General features: G+C 44.7%; 1 protein-coding gene across 1 annotated transcript; it reads left to right on the top strand.

Annotated features, from left to right (window-relative positions):
• Positions 1-6,046: 6,046 nt before the first annotated feature.
• Positions 6,047-18,860, top strand: wnt11 (wingless-type MMTV integration site family, member 11; the record flags this gene model as incomplete). Its single annotated transcript, XM_080832555.1, has 5 exons — positions 6,047-6,117; positions 7,392-7,624; positions 11,671-11,951; positions 12,881-13,173; positions 18,686-18,860. 5 exons carry the CDS (start codon positions 6,047-6,049, stop codon positions 18,858-18,860), a joined length of 1,053 nt encoding a protein of 350 aa, XP_080688681.1.
• Positions 18,861-25,000: the final 6,140 nt, after the last annotated feature.

The raw sequence follows: 25,000 nt of genomic DNA, 5'->3' as shown, positions 1-25,000 counted from the left end.
GCAGCCAAACTAATGCAAAACAATGAAGTCAAAGAAAGAGCCGGGCCCTTCCACGCAGCCTCTTTTTCTAGACGTCTCTATGTGAGGACAGGCCAGGCCTCAGTTGGTAATGATTTATGAAGAAGATGAGTAACCTACACAGGGGCTGTGTCATTGTTCAAAAAAAAAAAAAATGCTCACATAGCCGGAGAGGAAATCAAAGACGAAGTATACAGTGCTTCTCTTAAAACTGGAACCAGACTCACCAGGCTGAGTCGGGTCAGGGACGGGTATAGGAAAGTTCTTACTGTTGGCCCATTCAGCCCCGAGACCTCGGGGCTCGAGAATAAAAGCCTGTTATCTCACGCCGTGGCATATCTTTGGACTTCTCCTTGCGCTTTCTGATCTTCGGAGATAGGCGAAACAATAGGGGTTTGAGGTGGGAACCTTTACTGACGTTAAGACCTGGCTCTCAGAGTGACCTCAGCCTCCACTGTGCCAGATTAGCCCCGGCAGAGGCAGGCAAAGGCAGGCCTGTTGTTGTGGAACCCGGAGCGCTGCCACCTAAAAGTACAGGGGGCAAATGGAGCAAAGGGGGGTGGGGGGGGGGGGGGTTAACTCTGGGGGCTGGACGTAGGAGAAGCACAGTGATGACTCAAAAAGGTTTAGCTGTGAAGATAAGTTATACTCTCCTGTTACTGTGAATAAGATAAGTCTCTGCTGTTAATGCTGGTTATTCAATTCTCATAAGTGTTATTTATTCATCTTATTGACCGTCAACAATGTTTTTCAAAAATCTGTTTCCAAAGTTAAAATATAATATCATATCAATACAAATATATAGGCCCTTGATATTGTTTATATATATATATATACCGTTATATAGGCCCTTGATATTGTTTATATATATATATACCATTTTATAGGCCCTTGATATTGTTTATATATATATATACCATTTTATAGGCCCTTGATATTGTTTATATATATATATATACTGTTATATAGGCCCTTGATATTGTTTATATATATATATACTGTTATATAGGCCCTTGATATTGTTTATATATATATATACCATTTTATAGGCCCTTGATATTGTTTATATATATATATACCGTTTTATAGGCCCTTGATATTGTTTATATATATATATATACCATTATATAGGCCCATGAACAATGCTTTATCTTCCCTCTGCAATGTAAATGATCTGGCCATAGTGAGCATTCCTAGAAAAAACCCAGCCGAGACACGAATAAGAACAGGGGACCAATATGAACTAACTCATATGGCCAACACAACATGCATTCATATGCTGAATCACCACCAGCACAGAAATGTGCTCATCTGAACCATATGTATGTTTTTTTTTCCTCAGCAGTTATTTCGGTTATATAAACTGATGAAGCGTCCTCTGCCCCCTCTTCACCACCCACAGGGCTTCTCTGTCTTGCTGCTGAAAGGTGAGATGGCGGATCAAAGAGGTTTGCGTGTTGAACCAGGCTTTGGAAGGAATGGGGAGTGTGTGTGTGTGTGTGTGTGTGTGTGTGTGTGTGTGTGTGTGTGTGTGTGTGTGTGTGTGTGTGTGTGTGTGTGTGTGTTTGTGTGTGTGTGCGTACGTGTGTGCGTGTGTGTGTGCGCATGCGTGTGTGTGTGTGTTTGTGTGTGTGTGTGTGTGTGTGTGTGTGTGTGTGTTTGTGTGTGAGTGTGTGTGTGTGTGTGTGTGTGTGTGTGTGTGTGTGCGTACGTGTGTGCGTGTGCGTGTGCGTGTGCGTGTGCGTGTGCGTGTGCGTGTGTGTTTGTGTGTGTGTGTGTGTGTGTGTGTGTGTGTGTGTGTGTGTGTGTGTGTGTGTGTGTGTGTGTGAGTGTGTGTGGAGTTACCACCTGGTGAGCCTGCCACCCTCCTTACACATTCACATATTTCATAAATTTGCACACCCATGAATTTTGTTGGCCTTGAGCTACAGCGAAGGGATTCCATTACATTTGATAATATTCCTATGTTATTCATTTATACGGTGCCATACCCAATAAATATTATAACATTTAATAATATTCATATATTATTAATTTAAACAGTGCCATCACCAATAAATATGGTCACAAGATGCTGCTCGGAACCCTGGCCCTTCAGAACAAGGACGTAGGTGATAGTGGCACGAATAATCTCCCTTTCACATAAATGGCGGCAGGTGGGTGGGGGGGTTTGGTGAAGACCCCCCCCCCCAAAAAAACTGAAAATCTTGTGTAATACAATATGTGGATCAATCAGTCAAATGTGGCAACAGACTCAATTTGCTCAAGGGCTGATCAGAAACACTGGCTATACTCGCCTGACAGTGGTAGCCATGCCATGCAAATAATGCAATACATAAGCATTACTCCTCATAGTAACATAGAACCAAACAATCAACATCTCCCATGATAGACTATGACAGACTATAGGCCTGCCTGCATCCTGTTAAACAACCCAGCAGTAGCTATGGATAACAATCACAAATACTTCTTCACCATATTCCTTATCATGATTAATCATCGCATCTACAACAGTGCAGTAGTGCAAGTGCACATTCACTGATTGCGTCACGTGAAGGTAAGAGAGAACTAGAATGTGTACATACTCCCACAATGAAGAAGAGGGACTGTCTGTCACCAACACAGTCCGTGCCCTCGTATACCTCCCCTGCAATTCACTTTGGATATATGGCTGAATTTGAATGTAAATGTGAATGTGTCTCTGGGTTTTAAATGTCCATGTAACATGAACATAGAATAAGTTTCATCTTCCCAGTGATTTCTGAGTTGCTGCTCACCTTTAGAGTGGAGGTGTATGCCTGAATACGTGTATTCATGTCTAATTATATCAGTATCGTAATGCTATTAAAATGGCTGTCAACATCAGATTTTTTTTCTATAAATAACTTCATCCCTGTTGGGACAGCAATGATGTGACCTCTTTATTAGATTATTGTTATTTTTAAAATCAATTACACCGAAATAGACATGTGTGAAGTTTCCAATTGAATGCCCTTTCAAAGGCTTAACAAGAGCTAAGGTGTCAGAAGTAACACTTGCTGCCACACTGCCCTGCAGTGCACAGATGTGTTACGTAATGACGAGAAGATCTGCATTTGGCACACTTCACTGAACCATAGGTTTACTCTGTAACATATTAAGGTTAAAGTTAAAAACATATCTTAGGTTAACATATCTGCAATAGCATTAGGTGAGCCTATAATACATGTCTTGTAAGGGTGCCTATAATAACAGTAGGTGAGACTGTTAGAAATGCAATAACTTCTTGATGTTTTTAAATAACTTAAAACCCATTGAGGAAATCAATTAAATCAAATTAACTTAATTGTCTTAGTTTTTATCTGGAAGAGATGAGATGTTTTAATGTGTTTATCTTTCAGTTTATTTGTATTCTTTTTTTTTCTTCTTTTAGTTGGTAGCTGGGACAGAAAATGGTATTAAATTATAATATTACTCATTTTTTTAAATGAGTGCATTGTAATTGTGTATTGTCTTTTCTTGCTGCTAGTGTTAGGGTAAGGACGTTCTTCTAAAATCCGGATGGCACCTAAAGCCAATGACAAAATCAGAGTTAATTAAATGGGGTTTATGTCGTAGTTGCATTTCACTGTTGGACAATATTTAACCATATATGTAGGGCACTCGTCGTTAGGATACTTAAATCAGAGTTAGGTTGGTGAGAAAAAATTGGTTGCATTTTTGCAGACAACTCTGATGATTTAACCTTAATACTCTATATTTTAACCATTCCCGGAAAGACTATGTGAAATCTTCCCGCACGCTGTGTCTGTGAGGTGTATTCATTAACTTACCTTTTAAGCATCTCACATGATCTCATAAGTATTATTCAAATGACTTATAGAAGGCATAACTGTGTGACTAAGCGAAAATATGTGTTTGAAAATAGTAAAACCATCGATGTAGTTATCAATGTTTAAATTATGCAATGATACAAACTTTTTTTGCAATGGCGTCAGCTCCAGAAGGAGCAGCTCTTTTGTAAAAAGATTTACTGTCAAGCATGTATAGCATGGAAAAATAAACTAGTTCATAGTTAGGTCAACATTGGCTATATTTTCAGCTCATTATTGGTCGGTGTTTGAATAATTGGTATTTCAACATGTATTTAAATATGTGATATAGGTTACGTCAATGTATGTCTATGTGTCTTGTTTGTAATGCATTTTATTTTTGCTCATCTGACTGTCTTCTTTCCTGAAGTTTGTTGTTAGATTGTAAAGATTGTAATGAGAGGTGCCGGTGTCATAGTGCTATTACGCAGTCTTGGGAGAGCTACATTTTAGTCGCTTTGTTATGCTAATTGTGCCTGACATCAGCGCGAGATCAAAGAGGCGTACAGGCTCATATAAACTCCGGCTGTATCTACACCGTCAGTTCCACACATTCCACGGTACGGTTAGGGTGCGCGGAGAGTACTGCAGGACATAACTCTTGGATAGTTAAACGATGCCCTTTCTCTCGGATTGCTTACACGAATTCAGTGGATTTACAAATGTTTATTAATGGATGATCTTCGATGATAAAGGATATAATTTTGGATTACGCTGGACCGCAAACTCACGGCGTGATACAAGTAAGTAGCCTAGCCCTCTGGAGCTGATCATAATGTTTGCATAGTTTGGTTAGAGAGGGTTTTACTGTATGTTAGGCTACTTAAGAAAGGGTATTATTGGAATAAATCTATATTAATAATTTGTATTGTTTATTTATCATACAAACTACAGTCTGGCCCATGGACTACTCTGTAAAGTCAGAGGTTTAATATTGGTTCGTTGGCTCCGCGTTACGGACTCGTGATTCATGCAGAAATAAATAAGGACAGTAGGCTTCGAAAGAAAGACTGCCTATACTTGAACCCGAGTGGATCTTCAGCAAGTGTAACTTTATTCAGTTTTTAGAGAAGTAGGCTACGTTGCGTTCCTATGATCCTATAGCAGAAGAAATTTGAAAATAGATTTGCACCTCAAAGATAGACTCAAATCGTGCAGATTCATGAAGCTGACGGAATACTCTTCTCAGGTGTGAGTTATTATAGCCTGAGCAATAGACTATGTTAGATCAACATTTGGAAGTGACGCAAGATATTGATGCTACAGTCATTGTCTCCACCTTTCTGTTCTATAACATAACACAAGTTCTAGTAACCCATATAGGCTACTAGACGCACCTCAGGCATTTAAAAAGTGAGTCATGTCAGCCTGTTGGTTATGGACATACTTTGCAAATGTATGTGGAATGTAGGACAGAGTGCAGTCCAGACATATAGTGGACGGAGGTTATATACTATTTTTCCCGTCGTCTTGAAAAACGTTGTCAACTGAAGTTGTTTGCCAAAGCCAGTTTGCGGTGTCATGAGTTAATAGAGAGATTTCTTTTCGGCGTAATATCAGATTTTACTCTATTGGAATGGAGGCAAAATATCATGCTTCTCCGGGGGGATCCATTCGCGGGAAGATTATCTGTAGATATCTCATCAAAGATCATTCTCTAAGCACGATGATATCGCCAACAAAACCAGTTAGAAAAACTCAGTTACAGTTACCTGTAGAAGAAAACGGCGTTTCTGTAAGATAAATATAGGCTACAAAAGTTATACATGCAAAATAACTATCGAAACTGTGCGTCAGTAAAGTGACGAATTGTTGGAGAATATGGTTGTTTATAAAGTAGAGCATATCAGTTTCAGAAACCCAGTGCAAAAAGTTTTAAATTATTCTCTTGGACTTGTTTGCATTCACCTACCTAGCCGATTCTAAGTCACATAAAGATGTAGACTATACAGGAAATAAACGAAAAGTGGTAGTTCGTAGAAGTATGTTTTCACTTTATTGCTTGTGTTACAGTCATGTTGTAGCTTCATCCATATTCTGACAGACAGCAGGGAGACCAACAGAGAGTTGTGGTGCCATGACCTCCGGCTTTTGATCACCTCTCTTCGTGCCAAGAAGCCGTGGAGCCCTAACACACCTGCGTTTCTGAGCTGTCCTGTTGGGTCTACACCGTTGCAATGAAGAAAGCTTTTCTTACCCTCTCTCTCATCCTTCTGTTATCTCAGCTCTGCTGTGGAATCAAATGGCTGTGAGTCCACTTTATTTCCCCCTTATATTTGTACAGTTTTGCAACAGGAGCTGTGACGGATTAACTGTGGAATTTGTCCTATTCTCCCTCCGTAATTACATTTCTAGCCTACAATGTTATAGCTTTCTTGTAGCGATCTTAAGGTCCAGTCTCCTGACCACTTAAATCAAAGAGTCCATTCGGAATGAAGCTGACCTCAACGAACTAATCCCTGTTGCCTTATCAAAGATGTGTATTCAGTTCGTAGTAATTAAGGGGTGTGGAGAAATCATGTTCAAATAACATTACCGCTAGCCAGGACAGCTCAAGTGTCTAAAAATCCGACACAGTCTCCGTGTCATGATTTGGAGCTGCTTTCGGTCTGTGAATCAGAGAAAGGGGGACGTAACTAATTGACCATCTCCTCTTCCAAAGCACACATCTAGCTGTGTTTGCAGCCACTGTTCCAGCACTTTCAAGATGATTTATCGTACAGAACAGATGCCATCACGGGACTTAAAGGTTTGGGATTTAGGCGGGCCAGATTTACATTGAGTAGAAGAGCACTCTCTCCCAGTCCCACAGCCTTGATAATGTACAGCCCGCTATACGAACCAGATGCAGTCATAAACACCTGCGAAGCCCTGGGTCGCTGAGAAAGAGAGGGGGGGTAAAGCCAGTCATAGTTCATCATCGCGCATTGGAGCCGCGGCCCCGTTGCACCTAATCCAAAACAGGCCAAGGGCTTCGCAGGCTGAGGGGTTGGTCGTTGCAAATCCGAAGCATGTGAAAAAGACACAGGAACAAAATGTTGGCTTCAGTTGGTCATTTGTGGAGTTAATTGGCTTTTGATTGTTTTATGATGGCATTCCAATGTTTGGACTGGGGGTAAACCTATGATTGAGCGTTTGAATGAACATATTGCTCTGCTGTGTGGTCAGTGCTGCCAGAATAAATTCATCTCTGTAGGCGTCATGAGCGCTGTTGCGCAGACAAGAGGTTGTTTCACTGTCCAAAACAGCTCCTCATCTGTGGTCGAGCTCGCTCAGTGGTCCAGGAAATGTATTATCATTCATTTATCTTCTTTCTTTTTTTGAAAAGTAAATATATACTCTGAAAGCATGAAATATATACTTTTTCATTCTGTTTTTTTGGCTTCGTCCTCACAATGAAGTATAACTGCTTCTGGCCAGTGGCGGGCCTGCTAGTGTTTTCTGTTTGGGTTAACCGTGCAAATGCATGTTTACTAACAAACATATCCCAAACATATCCCCCCCCCCCCTCCCCCCATCCAGGGCCTTGACCCAGTCGCCCTCCAGCCTGCACATCAACAAGACCCAGCACTGCAAGATGCTCCCTGGGCTGGTGTCCTCCCAGGCCCAGCTGTGCCGTAGCAACCTGGAGCTCATGCAGACCATCATCCAGGCCGCCCGGGAGGTCAAGAAGGTCTGCCAGAAGACCTTCCTGGACATGCGGTGGAACTGCTCCACCATCGATTCGCCCAAGTACCTTCCGGACCTGGAGCGAGGTACAGGACCCAGCTCTCTCTCTCTCTCCGTGTTTATGGGGGCAGAGGGGCTAGTAGTGAGGAGGCTGGGAGCTAGACTATAACTCAAATAACTGGTCTCATGTAAACGGGAGCATATGTGGATCTGAGAGAGTGGATCTGAAGGGAGCATGGAGTAAAAGCCATATTCCTCTAGATCAGTGGTTCTTAACCTGGGTTCGATCGAACCCCAGGGGTTCTTTGAGTCACTTTCAGGGGTTCGGCATGGGTCAAGACACACACAGTATAGCCCGGTTCACACTAGCAATGTCGGGCCGTTTTTATACATACCTACGTTTTGAAGAAATCATATTTTATTTTTCAAATTACGAAGGGTTCGGCGAATGCACTGATGAAGCTTGCAGGGTTCAGTACCTCCAATAAGGTTAAGAACCACTGCTCTAGATACATGTGCACTCGGGCTCTGGTTTTGCACAGATTCCTATGCTATCTGGTACACGCCCTACTGAGAGGTGACAAACTGTGAAATGGCCAATATCATGTTTTTTAAGCATTGCAAAACAGTGCTGAAATTGTTATCAATGTTTGAGGGTTACGGATAGGGTTTTTGTTAGGTGAAAATTCGCTCTAGTTACCTTAGGACTCCGGAATTGCCCATAAGTATATTTATTAGACAACAAAACAACAAGCTCGTTGAGCTCAACCACGTCCTGGCAGGTCAGAGAGAAGCACGGGCCCTCTCTCAAATGGCCAATGTCATGTTTTTAAGCATTGCAAAACAAGGACTTAGATTATAATCATTTTTTAAGGGTTATGGATAGGGTTTTAAATCAGACTATATTGCTGAAGGCTGAGACCTTTAGCTGACCATATATATCTTAAAACTCCATTAATGTCCACGGATGACTCTGAAGGTCTAATTGTTTGAGGGGGCACATTTATGAGGGGAGGAGAGGACTTCTGAAGGTCTATGATGGTGGTCTCACGGAGGAATGCTGAGCGTGTCAACCAAAAGACACAGTGTAGTTCTCAATGAAAGACCCGTCCACCCACCCACCCACCCACCCAGCCCTTGAAATGGTGCCGATCCCTGAACAGTCCCCTCTCTCTCCCACTGCGGTGTTTGATGTGGTCTTGTACTTGGACGTAGAGTGTGAAGCTGGCTTGTTGTCCACGGTGCCAAACAATAGGTTTCATTCTGCACGAGGAAGATAGGATTAAGTTTGGCAGCTGAGACAGGACACAAACACATTTTATGGGATGTTCTGTTCGACACCAGATGTGTCCACATAACAGCCTCACTGTTTTCACTCGGGTGGGCATGTGAAGTATTGCCCCGTAAAAGAAATTGCATACCATATTAAACTGATTAGGTAAATTAAGCAATTTGGTTTGCGTAGGCTCCGACTTTTTGCTTTTTTTTTAAGATGTTAAGATGTTACCAGGAAGACATGTGATTGGTACTGATGCCAAGAGAGAGACTTGCATGGATCAATGACTGTTTGTTATGGTCAGGGGCGGAGTGGCCATCGGGAGGACCGGGATTTTTCCCGGTGGGCCGGTCGGCCAATGAACTTGCGTGAAGCAGCCTGCAGGCCGGCCTTCGCAAACGTGTTAAATTCATGAGCGGCCCATTCAGTCAGCATGTACTTGAAGTCTTGGTTGCGTGAAAAGCTCCAAGTTCTCCGAGAGTTGAAGGAGAGAGCGGTCCAACCAATATTTATACCACTTTTTGTCTCTCTATATCTCACTCATGGTGGGTGTTAAACTCACTCATTAATCCAGCCTATTGTTTTTGTTTAGCCTCCTATATTGATGTAATTCTTTTTATTCAGACGCTACATTACTTTCATGACCACAAATATAAATTGGCCAGCGATTTAATTCGTTTTTTTTGCTCATAAATTAACGTACAATGGTCGCAAAGCCTCATGGGAAATGCGTATCGTTCTGCCTTTATCAATTGAACGTAGGGAGATAAATTAGCGGCTATCAGGGAGAGAGAGCAGGTGAAGTGGACCTGATGGAGGGACATACGAGAAAGGAGAAAGGAGGTGCCGAAAAGGGCAGACTGAAAAAGAGCCGGATGCTGGAGGAAAGTGCATTAAAATGTACAAGAATTACGGATTTATTCAGGCGCGCTGGAACCTCTTTCATGCCGGGGGTGCTGTGACGTCCCCCCCCCCCCCCACTATAAAGTTGTCGTCCCCCCCCCCCCCCCCCCCCCAACAATAATTGTAAACACAAATAAATCATTTTGAATAATATAGTAATATGAAATAAAAGCCCGCCAACACAAGCGGTGCTAATTATAAGCATAAAACAATGTGTTTTTTAAGTGTTGAAAAATCATGATCCCCTATTCCTCAAAGTGTTTTGGTTCACATGCTATTTCCAACGGGAGGGGCTACCAATTCTGGCCCGCCAGCGCTTTTTTGGGAAAAAGGAAGTTTCTTGATGATGTAGCAATCTGTGTTCGAAAGAAAAAGGGAGTTTCTTTTGTGGTTGATGCAGCAATCTGTCTTTATTCCAGTAAAGTGCGCAATCTTTTTTCCAGTAAAGTGAGCAATATTTATTCACGTAAAGTGCAGTAACGAAGCACGTTAAACATACCCCGGATTCAGCGTGCAGCTTGCAGATCTGAATAGGTCCAGACGACAACTTTTTCACTACTCTTTACTTCATTACTCTTTGAAATGTTACCATACATTGTCCCCCCCTACAAAAATGGGATCATCACTTACAAGTATTGCCTATCGCCAATGAGAATCTAAACATGTAAACAGATCCAAAAAAATAAATGATCAACAACAACAAAACATACAACACGATCGATTATGTGGCATGTTCCAGATCTCGGCATAAATTATAAACGTCATTAACATTCACAACTCCTGTGAATCCACAATAAAGAATTCGAAAGTTTGGTCTTATTTTTTGGCTTATTGCTAGTCATTGCGACAGTAATGCGTGGGTGGAAAGTAGAAGAAGGTGCTGCAGCATCTCCATCTTCTAATTAGTCGCATTTTTGCCAAAATACGTTTTTCTTCATCAGTTACAGTACCAACTTCAGCACACACACGTGAACCTCATATAGCAAGATCTCCATGTATGCCTGTGATAACTAAAAACTAGCAAACCCATTTGTTTAACATTTATTTTCTTCCCCAACGCAAAAATATGTATTAAACCGTTTAAATATATATTTAATACATAATAATGAGTAAGAGCTTATTTATTTTTCCGGGCCTGGAGCTATAGGGGGAGCTACAGCGCCCTCAGCACCCCCCTTCCCGCGCCACTGGATTTATTCAACCAGCCGTCAACTAGATGCGAGTGAGTTGACAGGACACATTGTTGCGAATTAGCATAACATTTGAGCCAATACTGGACGCGATTTGTTCCGTATTTCCATAAATGTACATATACAAATACACATGACTGTCACCCACACATCACATCAACACTAAATATAACAAAAATTGTTTGTGAAGTTGATATATGGGAGGTGGAGGGGATGGGTTGGGGCAGTTTTGGGCACTTTGTGGGCCGGTGGTGGGCCAGTGCAGTCAGAATAGTCCCGGTGGATTTTTGTGTCCCACTCCGCCCCTGGTTATGGTTCAGTGGATCTTTGGGCTAGGTGGGGGTGGAGACAGGCAGTCTTGGCATGGCTTCTTAAGACAAACTTTGTCCAAAAGTAGGCCTGCAGTGCCAGCATCCATCTTCTCAGAGTCTCAGCTGCTTGTGACAGACATTAAGATTACCATGGAAAACAAATCTCACATTCTATTTTCAGTTCAAGCCAAAAAAAACAACTGTGCACATAATCCATAGTCAAAACAAGGATAATTACTGTTTAAGCGATCCTAACCTAAAACACTGTGAGTTTTTGAATGCTGCCTAGAAATGATCAACCTAATTAGCTAATTAGCAACCTAAAGGACCCTGGAAACTCATCTTGACTGACTTTTTTTGTTATTTCTGGATTTCGTTCTTTATTCTGTTGGCAAGGACAGGGTAGGCTAATGTCAGCTCTGGTCTTCATTCCTCTATCCTGTGTGACGCAGGGACACGGGAGGCTGCCTTTGTGTACGCGCTGTCAGCGGCGGCCATTAGCCACACCATAGCGCGGGCGTGCACCTCCGGCGACCTGAAGATCTGCTCGTGCGGCCCGATCCCGGGGGAGATCCCCGAGCCGGGGTACCGCTGGGGCGGCTGTGCCGACAACCTGCACTACGGGCTGGTGGTGGGCTCCAAGTTCTCCGACTCGCCCATGAAGATGAAGAAGAAGTCCGGCTCGCACGCCAACAAGCTCATGCACCTGCACAACAGCGAAGTGGGGCGACAGGTACACAAACACTATTCAAATCTCGAAACCCCTAAATCTCGAACAACCTAATTTTACTCCAACCACAACAACAGTCCAACATAACAAAAACCTAGCCAAGACCACCGAGGGGAAAAACACAGCCACTCTCCCGTTGTCAAAAGAGACCCTTAGTGTAATCGTAAAACACTTTTAGGGGCAGCTGCAGTCTGACCTTGAGAAACTGCATAAGAAAGAGAGATGACATTGTAGCCGTTGTCCCTGGTGTGTGTCGTCTCCAAGTTCTCAGACGTGTCGAAAGAACCTGCAGAAGAAAGACAAATTCTTTTGTAATGATAGTACCGGTGTTTACGTATCGCTCTGTCTCCTGCCTCTGAGAGGTGCCTTGGTCTCCATTATAATAATACATGGGGTTTTCATGTCTGCCCTGTCTACTGACTCAAAGATGCCCTTTTACACAGCAGACGTGACTTTAAGGAACCCGTGTTTACTTATTGCTATGTCTCCTGCCACTGAGAGGTGCCTTGGGGAAGACCAGATGAGTCTGTAATAACACATGGTGTTTTCATGTCTGCCCTGTCTACTGACTCAAAGATGCCCTTTTACACAGAAGACGTGACTTTAAAGAACCTGTGTAAGAAAGAGAAAATCTGCATGATGACGTTGTAATGATAGCACTGGTGTTGTGTGTGTGTGTGTGTGTGTGTGTGTGTGCCCCTCCGTGTGCAGGCTCTGAGATATGCTCTGTTGAACCATTGTTAGAAAGAGAGGATCAGCATAGCGACGTTGTAATGATAGCACTGGTCAAGTCAAGTCAAGTGTACTTTATTGTCAAAAATCTACAGGGTTAGCACAGAAGTTTGAAATTGCGTTTGACCAGTCTCCAATGTGCAGGTTAACACACAGGTGTGTGTGTGTGTGTGTGTGTGTGTGTGTGTGTGTGTGTGCAGGCTCTGAGAGACGCGCTAGTGATGAAGTGCAAGTGCCACGGGGTGTCCGGCTCCTGCTCCATCCGCACCTGTTGGAGGGGGCTCCAGGACCTGAAGGAGGTGGCCATGGACCTGAAGATCAAGTACCTGTCGGCCACCAAGGTGGTGCACCGGCCCATGGGCACCCGCAAGCAGCTGGTCCCCAAGGACATCGACGTGCGGCCGGTCAGGGAGAACGAGCTGGTCTACCTGCAGAGCTCTCCAGACTTCTGCAGCAAGAACGACAAGCTGGGCTCTTTTGGGACAACAGACCGGTGAGTGAACTGGGTATATGATGGGAAGCAAACTAAGAGGTGTGTGTGTGTGTGTGTGACTGTGTGTGTGTGTGTGTGTGTGTGTGTGTGTGTGTGTGTGTGTGTGTGTGTGTGTGTGTGTGTGTGTGTGTGTGTGTGTGTGTGTCTGTGTGTCTGTGTGTTTGTGTGTGTGCCTGTGTGTGTGTGTGTGTGTGCCTGTGTCTGTGTGTGTGTGTGTGTGTGTGTGTGTGTGTGTGTTTGAGGGGTTTCTGGGTGTTTGTCAGTGTATATTTATGTGCTTTGTCGTGACCATTTCTTAGAGAACAAAGTAAGTTCTTGAACATGTAGGTTTGACACAATCTACATTGACATTGACACAAATCAAAGATACCTTTTTTTAAGAAAATGTGTAACATTTACTCAAACATTGAAAGTCGTAGACAGAGCATTAGTCTGTGGTTCCTATTCAGACTTTAAGTTTGGCAATTGCTGGTGCGTAGGCTCCGCATACTAAGTGATTCAGAGGAGTTCTCTTTTTTATGACCTCCCCCATTTACTAACACACACACACACACACACACACACACACACACACACACACACACACACACACACACACACACACTTTGTTTTTCCATAGTGGACCTTGTGTCTTTCAGCATGTTCAGGATGTTGACTTAATTAAGCAGCTCATTTTCTCCTTGCTGGAAAGGCTCTGATAAAGGGAGAGGGGGGGGGGGGGGCGGGAGAGTGGTCTGTGGCATGTCCACACACGTGTCGCTGACATGCCCATTTGGACCGTGACCTAATTGGGTCCTTATCAGACAGAATGACTAATGCAGTTATTCTTGGGCAGAGTGCACTCAAACTGATACTGGTTCCTACAAGAACCAATATAGGAAGTGGTTCCACAAGGACCTTTATATATATACATATACAAATATACATATATATATATATATATATATATACAGCAGCACGTGTACCTTGTACGGGCTTGTAGTGGCTATAATGTAACAGCTCCTGAAGGATTAATTGACAAGGTTGCAAAAGTAATTAGAGACAAATAACAATGACGTTTCTGAGTTGGGTAACTGATTTAATTTGACCGATGACAGCTGTTTGCGATCTACTACTGTGTTTCATGTGCGATAGATGAAGTGTCCGGTCCATTCCGGCCGGTAGTTTAATAGATGAAGTGTCCGGTCCGGCTGGCTGGTAGTATAATAGATGAAGTGTCCGGTCCGGTCCGGTCCGGCTGGTAGTACAAAAGATGAAGTGTCCGGTCCGGCTGGCTGGTAGTATAATATATAAAGCGTCCGGTCCGGTCCGGCTGGTAGTATAATAGATAAAGCATCCGGTCCGGTCCGGCTGGTAGTGTAATAGATGAAGTGTCCGGTCCGGCTGGCTGGTATTATAAAAGATAAAGCGTCTGGTCCGGTCGGGCTGGTAGTGTAATAGTTAAAGCGTCCGGTCCGGTCCGGCTGGTAGTGTTATAGTTACAGCGTCCGGTCCGGTCCGCTGGTAGTGTTATAGTTAAAGCGTCCGGTCCGGCTGGTAGTGTTATAGTTAAAGCGTCCGGTCAGGCTGGTAGTGTTATAGTTAAAGCGTCCGGTCAGGCTGGTAGTGTTATAGTTAAAGCGTCCGGTCAGGCTGGTAGTGTAATAGTTAAAGCGTCCGGTCCGGCTGGTAGTGTTATAGTTAAAGCGTCCGGTCCGGCTGGTAGTGTTATAGTTAAAGCGTCCGGTCAGGCTGGTAGTGTTATAGTTAAAGCGTCCGGTCCGGCTGGTAGTGTAATAGTTAAAGCGTCTGGTCCGGTCCGGCTGGTAGTGTAACGGGCTTCTGCAGTGCAGGGGCATCCGCGCTCCACTGACTACCACTTGAAATGCCTCCACTAAGAGGAGCGACGGGCCTCTGTGTGCATGCGTCTCCGAGTGGCGTCTGAGAGGCAGTCATTCAGACAGAGGCATGTGGACCAGCTCTTGCTCTCTCTCTCTCTTTCTCTCTCTCGCTCTCTCTCTCTCTCTCTCTCTCTCTATCTCTCTCCCTCCTTCTCTCTCTCTCTATATCTCTATCCCTCCTCTCTCTCTTCCCCCTCTCTCCTTCTCAATCTCTCTCTCTCTCTGTATCTCTCTCTGCCCCCTTTCTCTCCTTCTTTCTCGCTCCCTCCCTCCCTCCCTCTCCTTCTCTCTCTTCCCCGTCTCTCCTTATATCTCTCTCTCTCCCTCTCTTTCTATCTTTCCTTCTCTCTGTACCCCCCCTCTCTCTGTATCTCCCTCTCCCCCTCTCTCTCTCCCTCCATCTTTCTCTCACTCTGTCCCTCCACTCTCCCTCTCTATCCCCTCCATCACCACTCTCTCTCTCTCCCTCTCACCCTTGCCTCTCCAGACCTCCGAGGCACGCAGACATGATGTGTGTCAGATGCTCTCAGCGTGTCCGAAGCGTCCGCTGTCCACCGGCTGATAAGCCCCGGGGCACATGCTCCATAGGGCTTATATTTAGTGCTTTACGCGCCGTCACAAGGCACCCTCTGCTTTCTGTAATCATTAGGCTCTGTCCACGGACCAATATGTGTGGTGAAGTGCACGTTGTGTGTGTGTGCATGTATGTATTTATATACATATACACCATGTGTGTGTGTGTGTGTGTATGTGTGTGTGTGTGTGTGTGTGTGTGTGTGTGTGTTCTATTTTAGTTTCTATTCTAAGCTCCATTTGCCTTAGCACCACTACTCAAACGTGTCATTCCATCATGCCATCCAGTCTGTTAATTAGTAAATATCCCATTCAGTCTGTTAATTAGGAAATATCCCATTCAGTTTTTAATTAGTACATATCCCATCCAGTCTGCTTGGTAGTAAATATCGCATGAATTCCACCTCAATTTCCCTTCATTTTGATAAATTGGTATGTCCTACACAGTAGGTATGTACCGATCCGATTTTTGTATCGGTATCTGTACCGATATTGAAGACATTTCTAGATCGGGTATCGGTGACAATTAAAAAAAATAAAAATACATACATTATTTGTGATTATAAACGTGTTTTACGTATATGTTATGAATTGATAGTGATGACTAGACATGATGTTAAGTAGCAAATGAGCAAAAAATGCACCAGGATCTCATGTCATGCACTCCTCATTTCTCCCTCTCGCACGTGTGGTCACACACATACACACAGTTACCATAGTTTCGCGCATTTTTTTTATATCGGTATCGGATCGGTATCGGACGATACTAAACCTCAGATAACGGTATCGGAGGTGAAAAAAGCGCATCGGCGCATCCCTACTACACAGTGCCTTTATTAAGCTAATATCTGTGTGTGTGTCCTACACAGTGCCTTTATTAAGCTAATATCTGTGTGTGTGTCCTACACAGTGCCTTTATTTAGCTAATATCTGTGTAATAATATTAATAATTCATTTTACAGTCTAGTGTCTGTGTTGCCCTTAAGTGGTGTGTGTGTGTGTGTGTGTGTGTGTGTGTGGACATGGTCCTCTGCTCCCTGACACCTCCCCACCCGTGGCTGCAGCTCTGAACTACGGCCCGTCCACCGCACAGCTTGCGTGGTTCTCTCGTGGCTTGTCAGGATGTGAGAGTATGTGCTTTATGAAAACAGCCCTCTATTCTAATAACATCCCTCCGGCTTAGGGATGATCATTATCACTAAAGCAACAAATGGTGCGCAGTCCCGACGAGGTAGTCAAAGCGCACTGATGGATCTGCAGCCGCGAAAGTCAAACGAGCAGGGGGAAGCCGAGTCAACAAAAATATTATCCTTGACATGAGTTCCCCCCTTATGACAGACACTTGAGGTAGTCTTGAGAAAAGCATACGCGTTTTCTTTTTCTACTCCTTCTTTCTTGGATGCGATGGCCATATTTAGGTATTGTCAGCTGCCTAGAGAGAGAGAGAGAGAGAGAGAGAGAGAGAGAGAGAGAGAGAGAGAGAGAGAGAGAGGGAGAGAGAGAGAGAGAACAGGAGTGCAACAGGTCTGTCCTACTTTAGAATGACCCCCCCTCTGCTTGCCTCTCAGACAATCTGCCCTCGGCTTGCCAGCCCCCCCCGCCCTCAGCCTTTCTCTCACCACTGAAGCCATTAATGCTTCTCAATTGGAAAACAATGCACTTATGTGGAGAGGGCCGACTAGTGGAGAGGCCTCCCTGGTGTATTCAGTGTGATTTATGACAGGGGGCTGTTCCCTCCCTCCCTCCCTCCCTGCCTGCCTGCCTGCTTTATGGCAGGGGTTGTTCTCTGCCTGCCTGCCTGCCCGCTTAAACAGAGCGCCCTGGGCTTCAGTCAATGACAAGACACCCCCCCCCCCCTTCCCCAAATAGTGGTCACCTCTGGAGACGGTCCAAATCTGAGCCCTGATCCGGCAGGGTTTTTTCTGTCCAGCAGAATCACGCCAGATCACGGCTGGACCGGTTCCAGAGACAGTTGTAATGTGGGTCAGGACCTGTCTGTGCTAAGACCTCAGCAGAGAGGCTTGAAATACGACGTCTTGTTAATGGTCATCCAGGGTATCATTTCCCGGCTCCTGAGTAGCACATATATCTGTATAAGTGACTGTGTGTCTGTGGCTATTAGTGGTACAAATGCAGCTACGGCAGGAGAGGACTGCACACTGGACTGTAGGAGAGTACTGCAGACTGGACTGTATGAGTGTATTGTATGAGTGTAGTGTATGAGTGTACTGTAGACTGTACTGTATGAGTGTACTGTATGAGTGTACTGTAGACTGTACTGTATGAGTGTATTGTATGAGTGTACTGTATGAGTGTATTGTATGAGTGTAGTGTATGAGTGTAGTGTATGAGTGTACTGTATGAGTGTATTGTATGAGTGTATTGTATGAGTGTAGTGTATGAGAGTATTGTATGAGTGTATTGTATGAGTGTAGTGTATGAGTGTATTGTATGAGTGTACTGTAGACTGTACAGTATGAAAGAGACTTGTATACTGTACTGCAGACTGTATTGTATGAGTGTACTGTAGACTGTACTGCAGACTGTATTGTATGAGTACTGTAGACTGTACTGCAGACTGTATTGTATGAGTACTGTAGACTGTACTGCAGACTGTATTGTATGAGTGTACTGTAGACTGTACTGCAGACTGTATTGTATGAGAGGACTGTTGGGTTCATTCGTGTGGCTGGGAGGTGGGAGTGTTCCAAAGCTGGCATCCCAAGTATTCAAGGTTGTTTTTGTTTCTCTGTCCCACACCTCACATCTCTCATCCCATCTTTCCCTCCCTCTCCCTCTCCCTCTCTCTCTCTCTCTCTCTCTCTCTCTATCTCTCTCTCTTCCACCCCCTGCCTTTTCTTTCTTTCTGTCTCTCTTTCTTTCTTTCTTTCTTTCTTTCTTTCTCTCTCTCTCTCTCTCTCTCCACCCCCTGCCCTTTCTTTCTCTCTCTCTTTCTTTCTTTCTTTCTCTCTCTTTCTTTCTTTTTCTCTCTCTTTCTTTCTTTCTTTCTTCCTCTCTATCCTTCTCCCTCTGTTCCTGTCCTCTCTGCCCGCTCTCAGGCAGTGCAATAAGACGTCCGCGGGCAGTGACAGCTGTGACCTGATGTGCTGTGGCCGCGGCTACAACCCCTACTCGGAGCAGCTGGTGGAGCGCTGCCACTGCAAGTACCACTGGTGCTGCTACGTCACCTGCAAGAAGTGCGAGAGGACTGTGGAGCGATACGTCTGCAAGTGATGCCCCTCTCCTCCTCCGCCCTGCTCTCCTCCTCCACCTCCTCCACCCTCGTCTGTCCACTTTACCCCCCACCCCCCCACTCCAACTGGCCCTACTATGCCCCTGCAACGCCCACCCCCCCTCCATCTAGCAGCAACGCAACCATTTTCACCCCCGCAGATAACCAAAGCACTATGATACCAGGAAGGCTTCATTTTGTCATAAGCTTCTCAGTGTGTATATTCTTTCTTGGAGAAACTTTTTTATTTTTTTAACAACATGCCAACCCCAAAAAGCTGGACTTTTTTTTTTTTTTTTTCAATTTTACAAACCAGAACAAAGGTGTTCAGACCACCGTCCGAATTGTTTTCTTTTTCGCTCGCCAAAATGCGCTTACTCTTTCCACACTTGGACACCCAGAAAAGTCTATTTTCTTATACGTAGCTGTTGCCGGGAGATGACATTGGATATAATTCTAAAGGAAATCCTGTGGTATTCTAATGGCCGGACACCAGGCGATGTTTATCCCTAGTTCCCCCTGGTTTTTGCCTTGGACCATACTCCTCAGAGCTGTACCTTGGGTTCTGCCTTGGACCATACTCCTCAGAGCTGTACCTTGGGTTCTGCCCAGGTGCCTTGGACCATACTCCTCAGAGCTGTACCTTGGGTTCTGCCCAGGTCTGAGGGATCCTTTGGTATTCATTTCAAATGGTACTTTGCCTCTCCAACTGACAGAGCAGAGACTGAAAGACTCAAAGAAGAGAGAGAGAGAGAGTGTGTGTGGGAGAGAGAGAGAGAATGAGTGCGAGAGAGAGAGTGTGAGAGAGAGAGAGAGAATGAGTGCGAGAGAGAGAGAGAGAGTGTGTGAGAGAGAGAGAGTGCGAGAGAGAGAGAGAGAGAGAAAGAGTGGAAAAGAGGTGCTGCAAAGGGAATTTGAAGAACAAACTCTCAGACTTGGAACTGTAAAATGTTTTAGCTCTATTAACTTTTCAGGTCTGAGGCTTGTTGTGGGGAAATATCTGCATTTTTATGTTTCTGCCCTGGCAGAAGGACAAGGATCTCTAAGTGTTTGCAATGTTTTTTTTTTTTTTTTTTTTGAGTGTAACACACAATGGAAGCCCCTGATAGAAGCAGACTTGGGAAGGGACCTGCCCCTGCTGTTGCACAGATCCGACGGAACTGGGCCAGAATTGGGCCAGAACTGGGCCTGAACCGGACCAGAACTGGGCAGAGGTTAGCAGGTATCAGGGGTGGAAAACCTATTGCTAACCATTTCAGAGCATGTGAACAGAATATGTGGACTTTAATACAACCGCATAATGAACCACTTCTATGTGGATGTAAATACTGTCATTTTTTTGTATGCTGAATTTAAAAAAAGATATTTATAAACTAATTAAAGATTCTTTACCAAACTTTCACAATCTTGACAATCGTGATTCTTTAAATTTCTTTCTCCTTTACAGTCATCTGGCTGAGTGAAACGAGAGAAAGTGTAACGCACAGAGAGCTGCACACTAATTGTTTTATAATTGCCTGGAGCAGTGCTGTCATTAATTACCTTTTCTTTGGGGTCTTGAACAAATAACAATCTAACTCAATTACCTTCACAGACAATAAATCAGCAGACACTTGTAATTTGGGTTCAGTTTGAAGGCCAGCAAGCAGCCGCCTCATAAACACAGAGACCCTGGGAAAGTGTTTGCCCGTCGCACAACCTCGCGTTGGCCAATGGCCGCGCCGGCTCTCTCCACGCCTGGAACCGCTCACCCGCTCACCTTACGCCAACGCTTTCACGTCAATTATTAGAATGCAAAAAAAGAAAGAAATGACTGGAGTGGATTTCAAATGAGCCTTTTTGAGGTGGTGTGCTTTGGATGACTGCAGCAGAGTTAAAGCTCAATTTTGTGTTCAGCCCAGCCTATGGTCCTTCTGGTCTTTTGAGCGATGTTCTCGTGATATGAGACGGTGAGAAGTAGGATGCGTGGGGGAAAGGGGCTTAGCCTGTTGGCTCAAACCGCTAGCCAACACAGACAGTAACACAAGCCAAGCATGTTAGCGCTGCTGATTGGTTGTGTTGGGGGTGCAGTCACTGCCCGAAAACCACAAGGATAGTTCACCAACTGCCCTTGACACCAGCTTAAATGAAGATTTAGTAACCTCAGCGTAGGGGTGTGAGTGTGTGTTGGTCTGGAGGCGTGCTTCAGTGATTAGAGTGTTTTCGCGAAGTGAAGTGTGTTTAAACTGATGAAAGCGCACCTCCGAGCAAATTCCTCCCCGCATTCCTCCAGGGTAACGCATTCTCAGCGAGCCGAGCCCGAGCCAAGTCAGGGCTGGTGTCGTAGATCCAAAAGTGTTCTCATGCTGCGACGGCGAGCAGCCAAGACGAATGATCCGTGTTTTCTATGCTCACCGTGGAAAACTCTCCGACCGATCGAGCCATTTGTAACCCCTGTCTGCGCAGCGGGAAACAACGCTGTTGAATATCACCCCTCGGTTCTTTCAAACTGTACAGTACATACCACGAAACTCTGTGCTGAAACAAAGTCACCAAACCATTACTGCATCCCCAGTTCAACGTCAGCGCTAGTTTATCTCTCAGGGGCCTGCCACAGTTCAGCGGGGATGTCAGGATGGGCTCGTTATAGTGATGACAGAGATTGGGAAGAGGGTGTGGAGGAATGTTTAAAAAAAAAATGTTTGGTTTTTTTTTTCCCCCAGAGGAAGTGTGGATAAATGCAGATGACAGAGGAAGCTGTGGGTTCCCAACGAGGCTCTGTTTGGCCTTCCCTTCAGCAGCTCGGCCTGCAGACAGACTCAAGGGCTCGTCAGTCAGTGCCGCTGCCCTAGTTGGCCGCAGGTATCGGGGGTCGGGGGCTGAGAGAGCTGCTGCCTCTGAAAGACAGAATCTGGGCCAGATTAGGGCCATCGTAAGAGCCGAACCCCCCTCCCCCCCGGCCTGCATCAGAGCCCCCCCCCCAGCAGACCCCCCCCGCTCTGTCTGCATGAGTGATGGTGGGCTGCTGAGTGACGGGACCCAAAAGTGTCCCACTGAAAGAGAGCGCAGGGCAGGGAGGCAGCAGACATGAGAGAGCTTAGCACTCCCGCTGCACCGGTGACCACAATCACAACAATTATAACAGCTAGCAAAGCTGGTGAGTCACTGGTGGTGTTGCTGCCAAAATGGAGGACAGTTACTCAGACCAACTACAGCGTGAAAGAGAACGTTGTTTTATTCCATCGCAGTTTTCACTCCAGTGCTCCTGCTGGGAGAATAGTTATTTATTGTCTACTAAATATTATCTTATTTATAAATTGCAGATTTATTCATCCTCAGTGTTTCACGGACCATTATTAGCCATTACAGCGAACAATCCAACTCGACAAACATCGTTTAGACATAAAGCATCATGGTGTCACAGCAAAAATCAAATATGTAAATACTATTTTTTTTGTATGCTGAATTTAAAAAAAGATATTTATAAACTAATTAAAGATTCTTTACCAAACTTTCACAATCTTGACAATCGTGATTCTTAAATTTCTTTCTCCTTTACAGTCATCTGGCTAAGTGAAACGAGAGAAAGTGTAACGCACAGAGAGCTGCACACTAATTGTTTTATAACAAAAATCATCATGATGCCACAGCAATCCCATTCTGTGAAAGGTTTACTGTGTGTACAGGCAGCAGTGAGATGGAACCGTGAGTTGTAGGTTCGCAGGGAGTCGGAGCCTATTCCACAGAGCAAAATCATGGCAGCCACCGTACACTTAACTGTTGAAGGAGACATTAAGCCAGAGAACAGGCAAAAGGGCAATCTTAATGCCTCCAAGAAGCTCAAGACACACAGTTTATCAGATAGACCCGACCAAAAGGTGCGCGATAAGTTCAGACAGATCAATGTCCAACGGAAAATCAAACTGGCCGAGGCTTGTTTTGTGTTATTAAAGGATTAGAGGTTTTCAAGGATTTCGATTGTCAAACCTGATAGCACTTTTGAGAGAAGAGTATTCGGAGTATTCCGTCTTCCCTTGTCTCAATTGGATTGACCCTGATTTGACCTTTGAAAGAGAGGGGGATTAGGGAAAAGACGGGAGAAGAATGCGTCCAGCTCCAGCACAGTGTGAAAGCTCCTCTCCCTTCTGTCATTTGACTGAAAGCCAGCGTGAGGCGGAAGCATAGTTGTGAGCTGATGTGTGTGTGTGTGCGTGTGTGTGTGTGTGTGTGTGTGTGTGTGTGTGTGAGCTGATGTGCGTAGAATGGCTCAAAAGAGCAGCACTTGTTTTTGTTGCCCAGACCGAGCGGCTCTTCAGCTTAAGAATAGTCTTTGTGCTGGCCTAAGGAGAAAAAAAAAATCATTACCTCCACCCTCCCTCCCAAAAAAAAAGGGGAATACATTTCCGTCGAGGATACTCCTCTGTTTTTTTTTTTTTTTTTTACCATGGGGAGTTTACATAGAGTTAGCACTTGGGTTGACCTTTGCTCTGCGGGGAATTGCCTCGGTAATGGAGAGAGAGAGACGTTAATGGACAGCATTGAAAAACTCTCGGGGTTAATGTCAGCAGAGACCATAAAATGACCCATCGCCTTTGTGTCGCGCTGCAGTCGAGGTGCCTGTGGCAAAACAGAGGGAGGACAAAAGAATTTGACTGGAGTGGTAAAGGTATTGAGATGTACTGACCCGTACAGTAAGTGGACCTTTTGTGGCAGTTGGCCCCTGGTCCCTCCCTGCGGTCCCCGGGGCTAAATAGGCGCTATAGGCCCGTTAAAGGCCCGTTGTGTCATTCTGTGGCTCCCCAGGCAGTGAGCGAGGGGATGTGCCCTCAGGCATGGTGCCCTGGGATCATTAGCACAAAGCCCAGAGCGGCCGTGGCACACAGGCATAACAAAAGCACATGCGCACTTCCGTGTGTGTGTGTATGGTGTGTGTGTGTGTGTGTGTGTGTGTGTGTGTGTGCATGTGTGTGCATGTGTGTTTGTGTGCGTGCAAGGTGTGTGTGTGTGTGTGTGTGTGTGTGTGTGTATGGTGTGTGTGTGTGTGTGTGTGTGTGTGTATGTGTGTGTGTGGAACCAACGTGTCCGCTGCAAATCATAACAATAAAGGAGTTATTTTACTCCCTGATGCTCAAAACAGCTGTAATTGTGCATGTGTGTGCATGTGTGTTTGTGTGCGTGCAAGGTGGGTGTGTCTGTGTCTGTGTGTGTGTGTGTGTGTGTGTGTGTGTGTGTGTGTGTGTGTGTGTGTGCATGTGTATGGCATAAGAGATCATATGCATTGCTGTACATATACAAAAAAATGCTGTTGGAAAAAGGTTGTCATCACGTTCCCTCGACCATCCAAATGAATCGTACACATTAATGTTCTTTGGCTTAACACCATATCCTGTTATCCAGAGCCTCTCACAGACTGAGGTAATGATGATTTGAAAGCACTGCCATACCACACGAGCACACCAGCACACCAGCACACCAGCACGGTTAATGTTGGCCCTAAGGCCTGTTGAGCCAGCACTGAGTGGAGCCATGATGTCATCACACACCCAAGTCTGTAAATGACAACCAAATGCATCGCCTGAGAGCGATATGTTGTTTTACACTGAGCTGCAGCTTCAGCATGGTCCACGTCCAAAGTGTTGGAATGGCATTTTTTGAAACGTCTGAATATTTTAAATATGTATAGCTCTGAAAGCAGGAGGACTGAAGGTAAAAGAGAGACTTTTAATGAATAATAATAATACATCATAAAGTAATTTGTCACTGATTGGACTGAAGGTAAAGAGAGACTTTTAATAAATAATAATGATACATCATAAAGTAATTCGTCATTGATTGGACTGAAGGTAAAAGAGAGACTTTTAATAAATAATAATAATACATCATAAAGTAATTTGTCATTGATTGGAACCTTTTAATATAAGTGGTAACAAAACAGCCGAAAACTGAAGTATTAGACACACACACACACACACACACACCCCCCATGCACCCTAATTGACACCACGGCGTCCCTCACACACCATACGTTTTCAAAGGAGGTGACAGCAAGAGAGAAAGAGACAGAGCGAGAGTCACTGAGAAAGCTGGGGAGTGAATAGAAAAGGCGGCTCTAAGCAGGCTGGGAAGAGCAAACAGAGAGAGAGGTATAATCCCTGTAAATATG

This window comes from Sprattus sprattus (assembly GCF_963457725.1).
Source record: "Sprattus sprattus genome assembly, chromosome: 1".
Lineage (NCBI taxonomy): Eukaryota > Metazoa > Chordata > Actinopteri > Clupeiformes > Clupeidae > Sprattus > Sprattus sprattus.
Note: the sequence above shows the minus strand (reverse complement) of the source record. Positions and strands in the feature narration are given on the sequence as shown.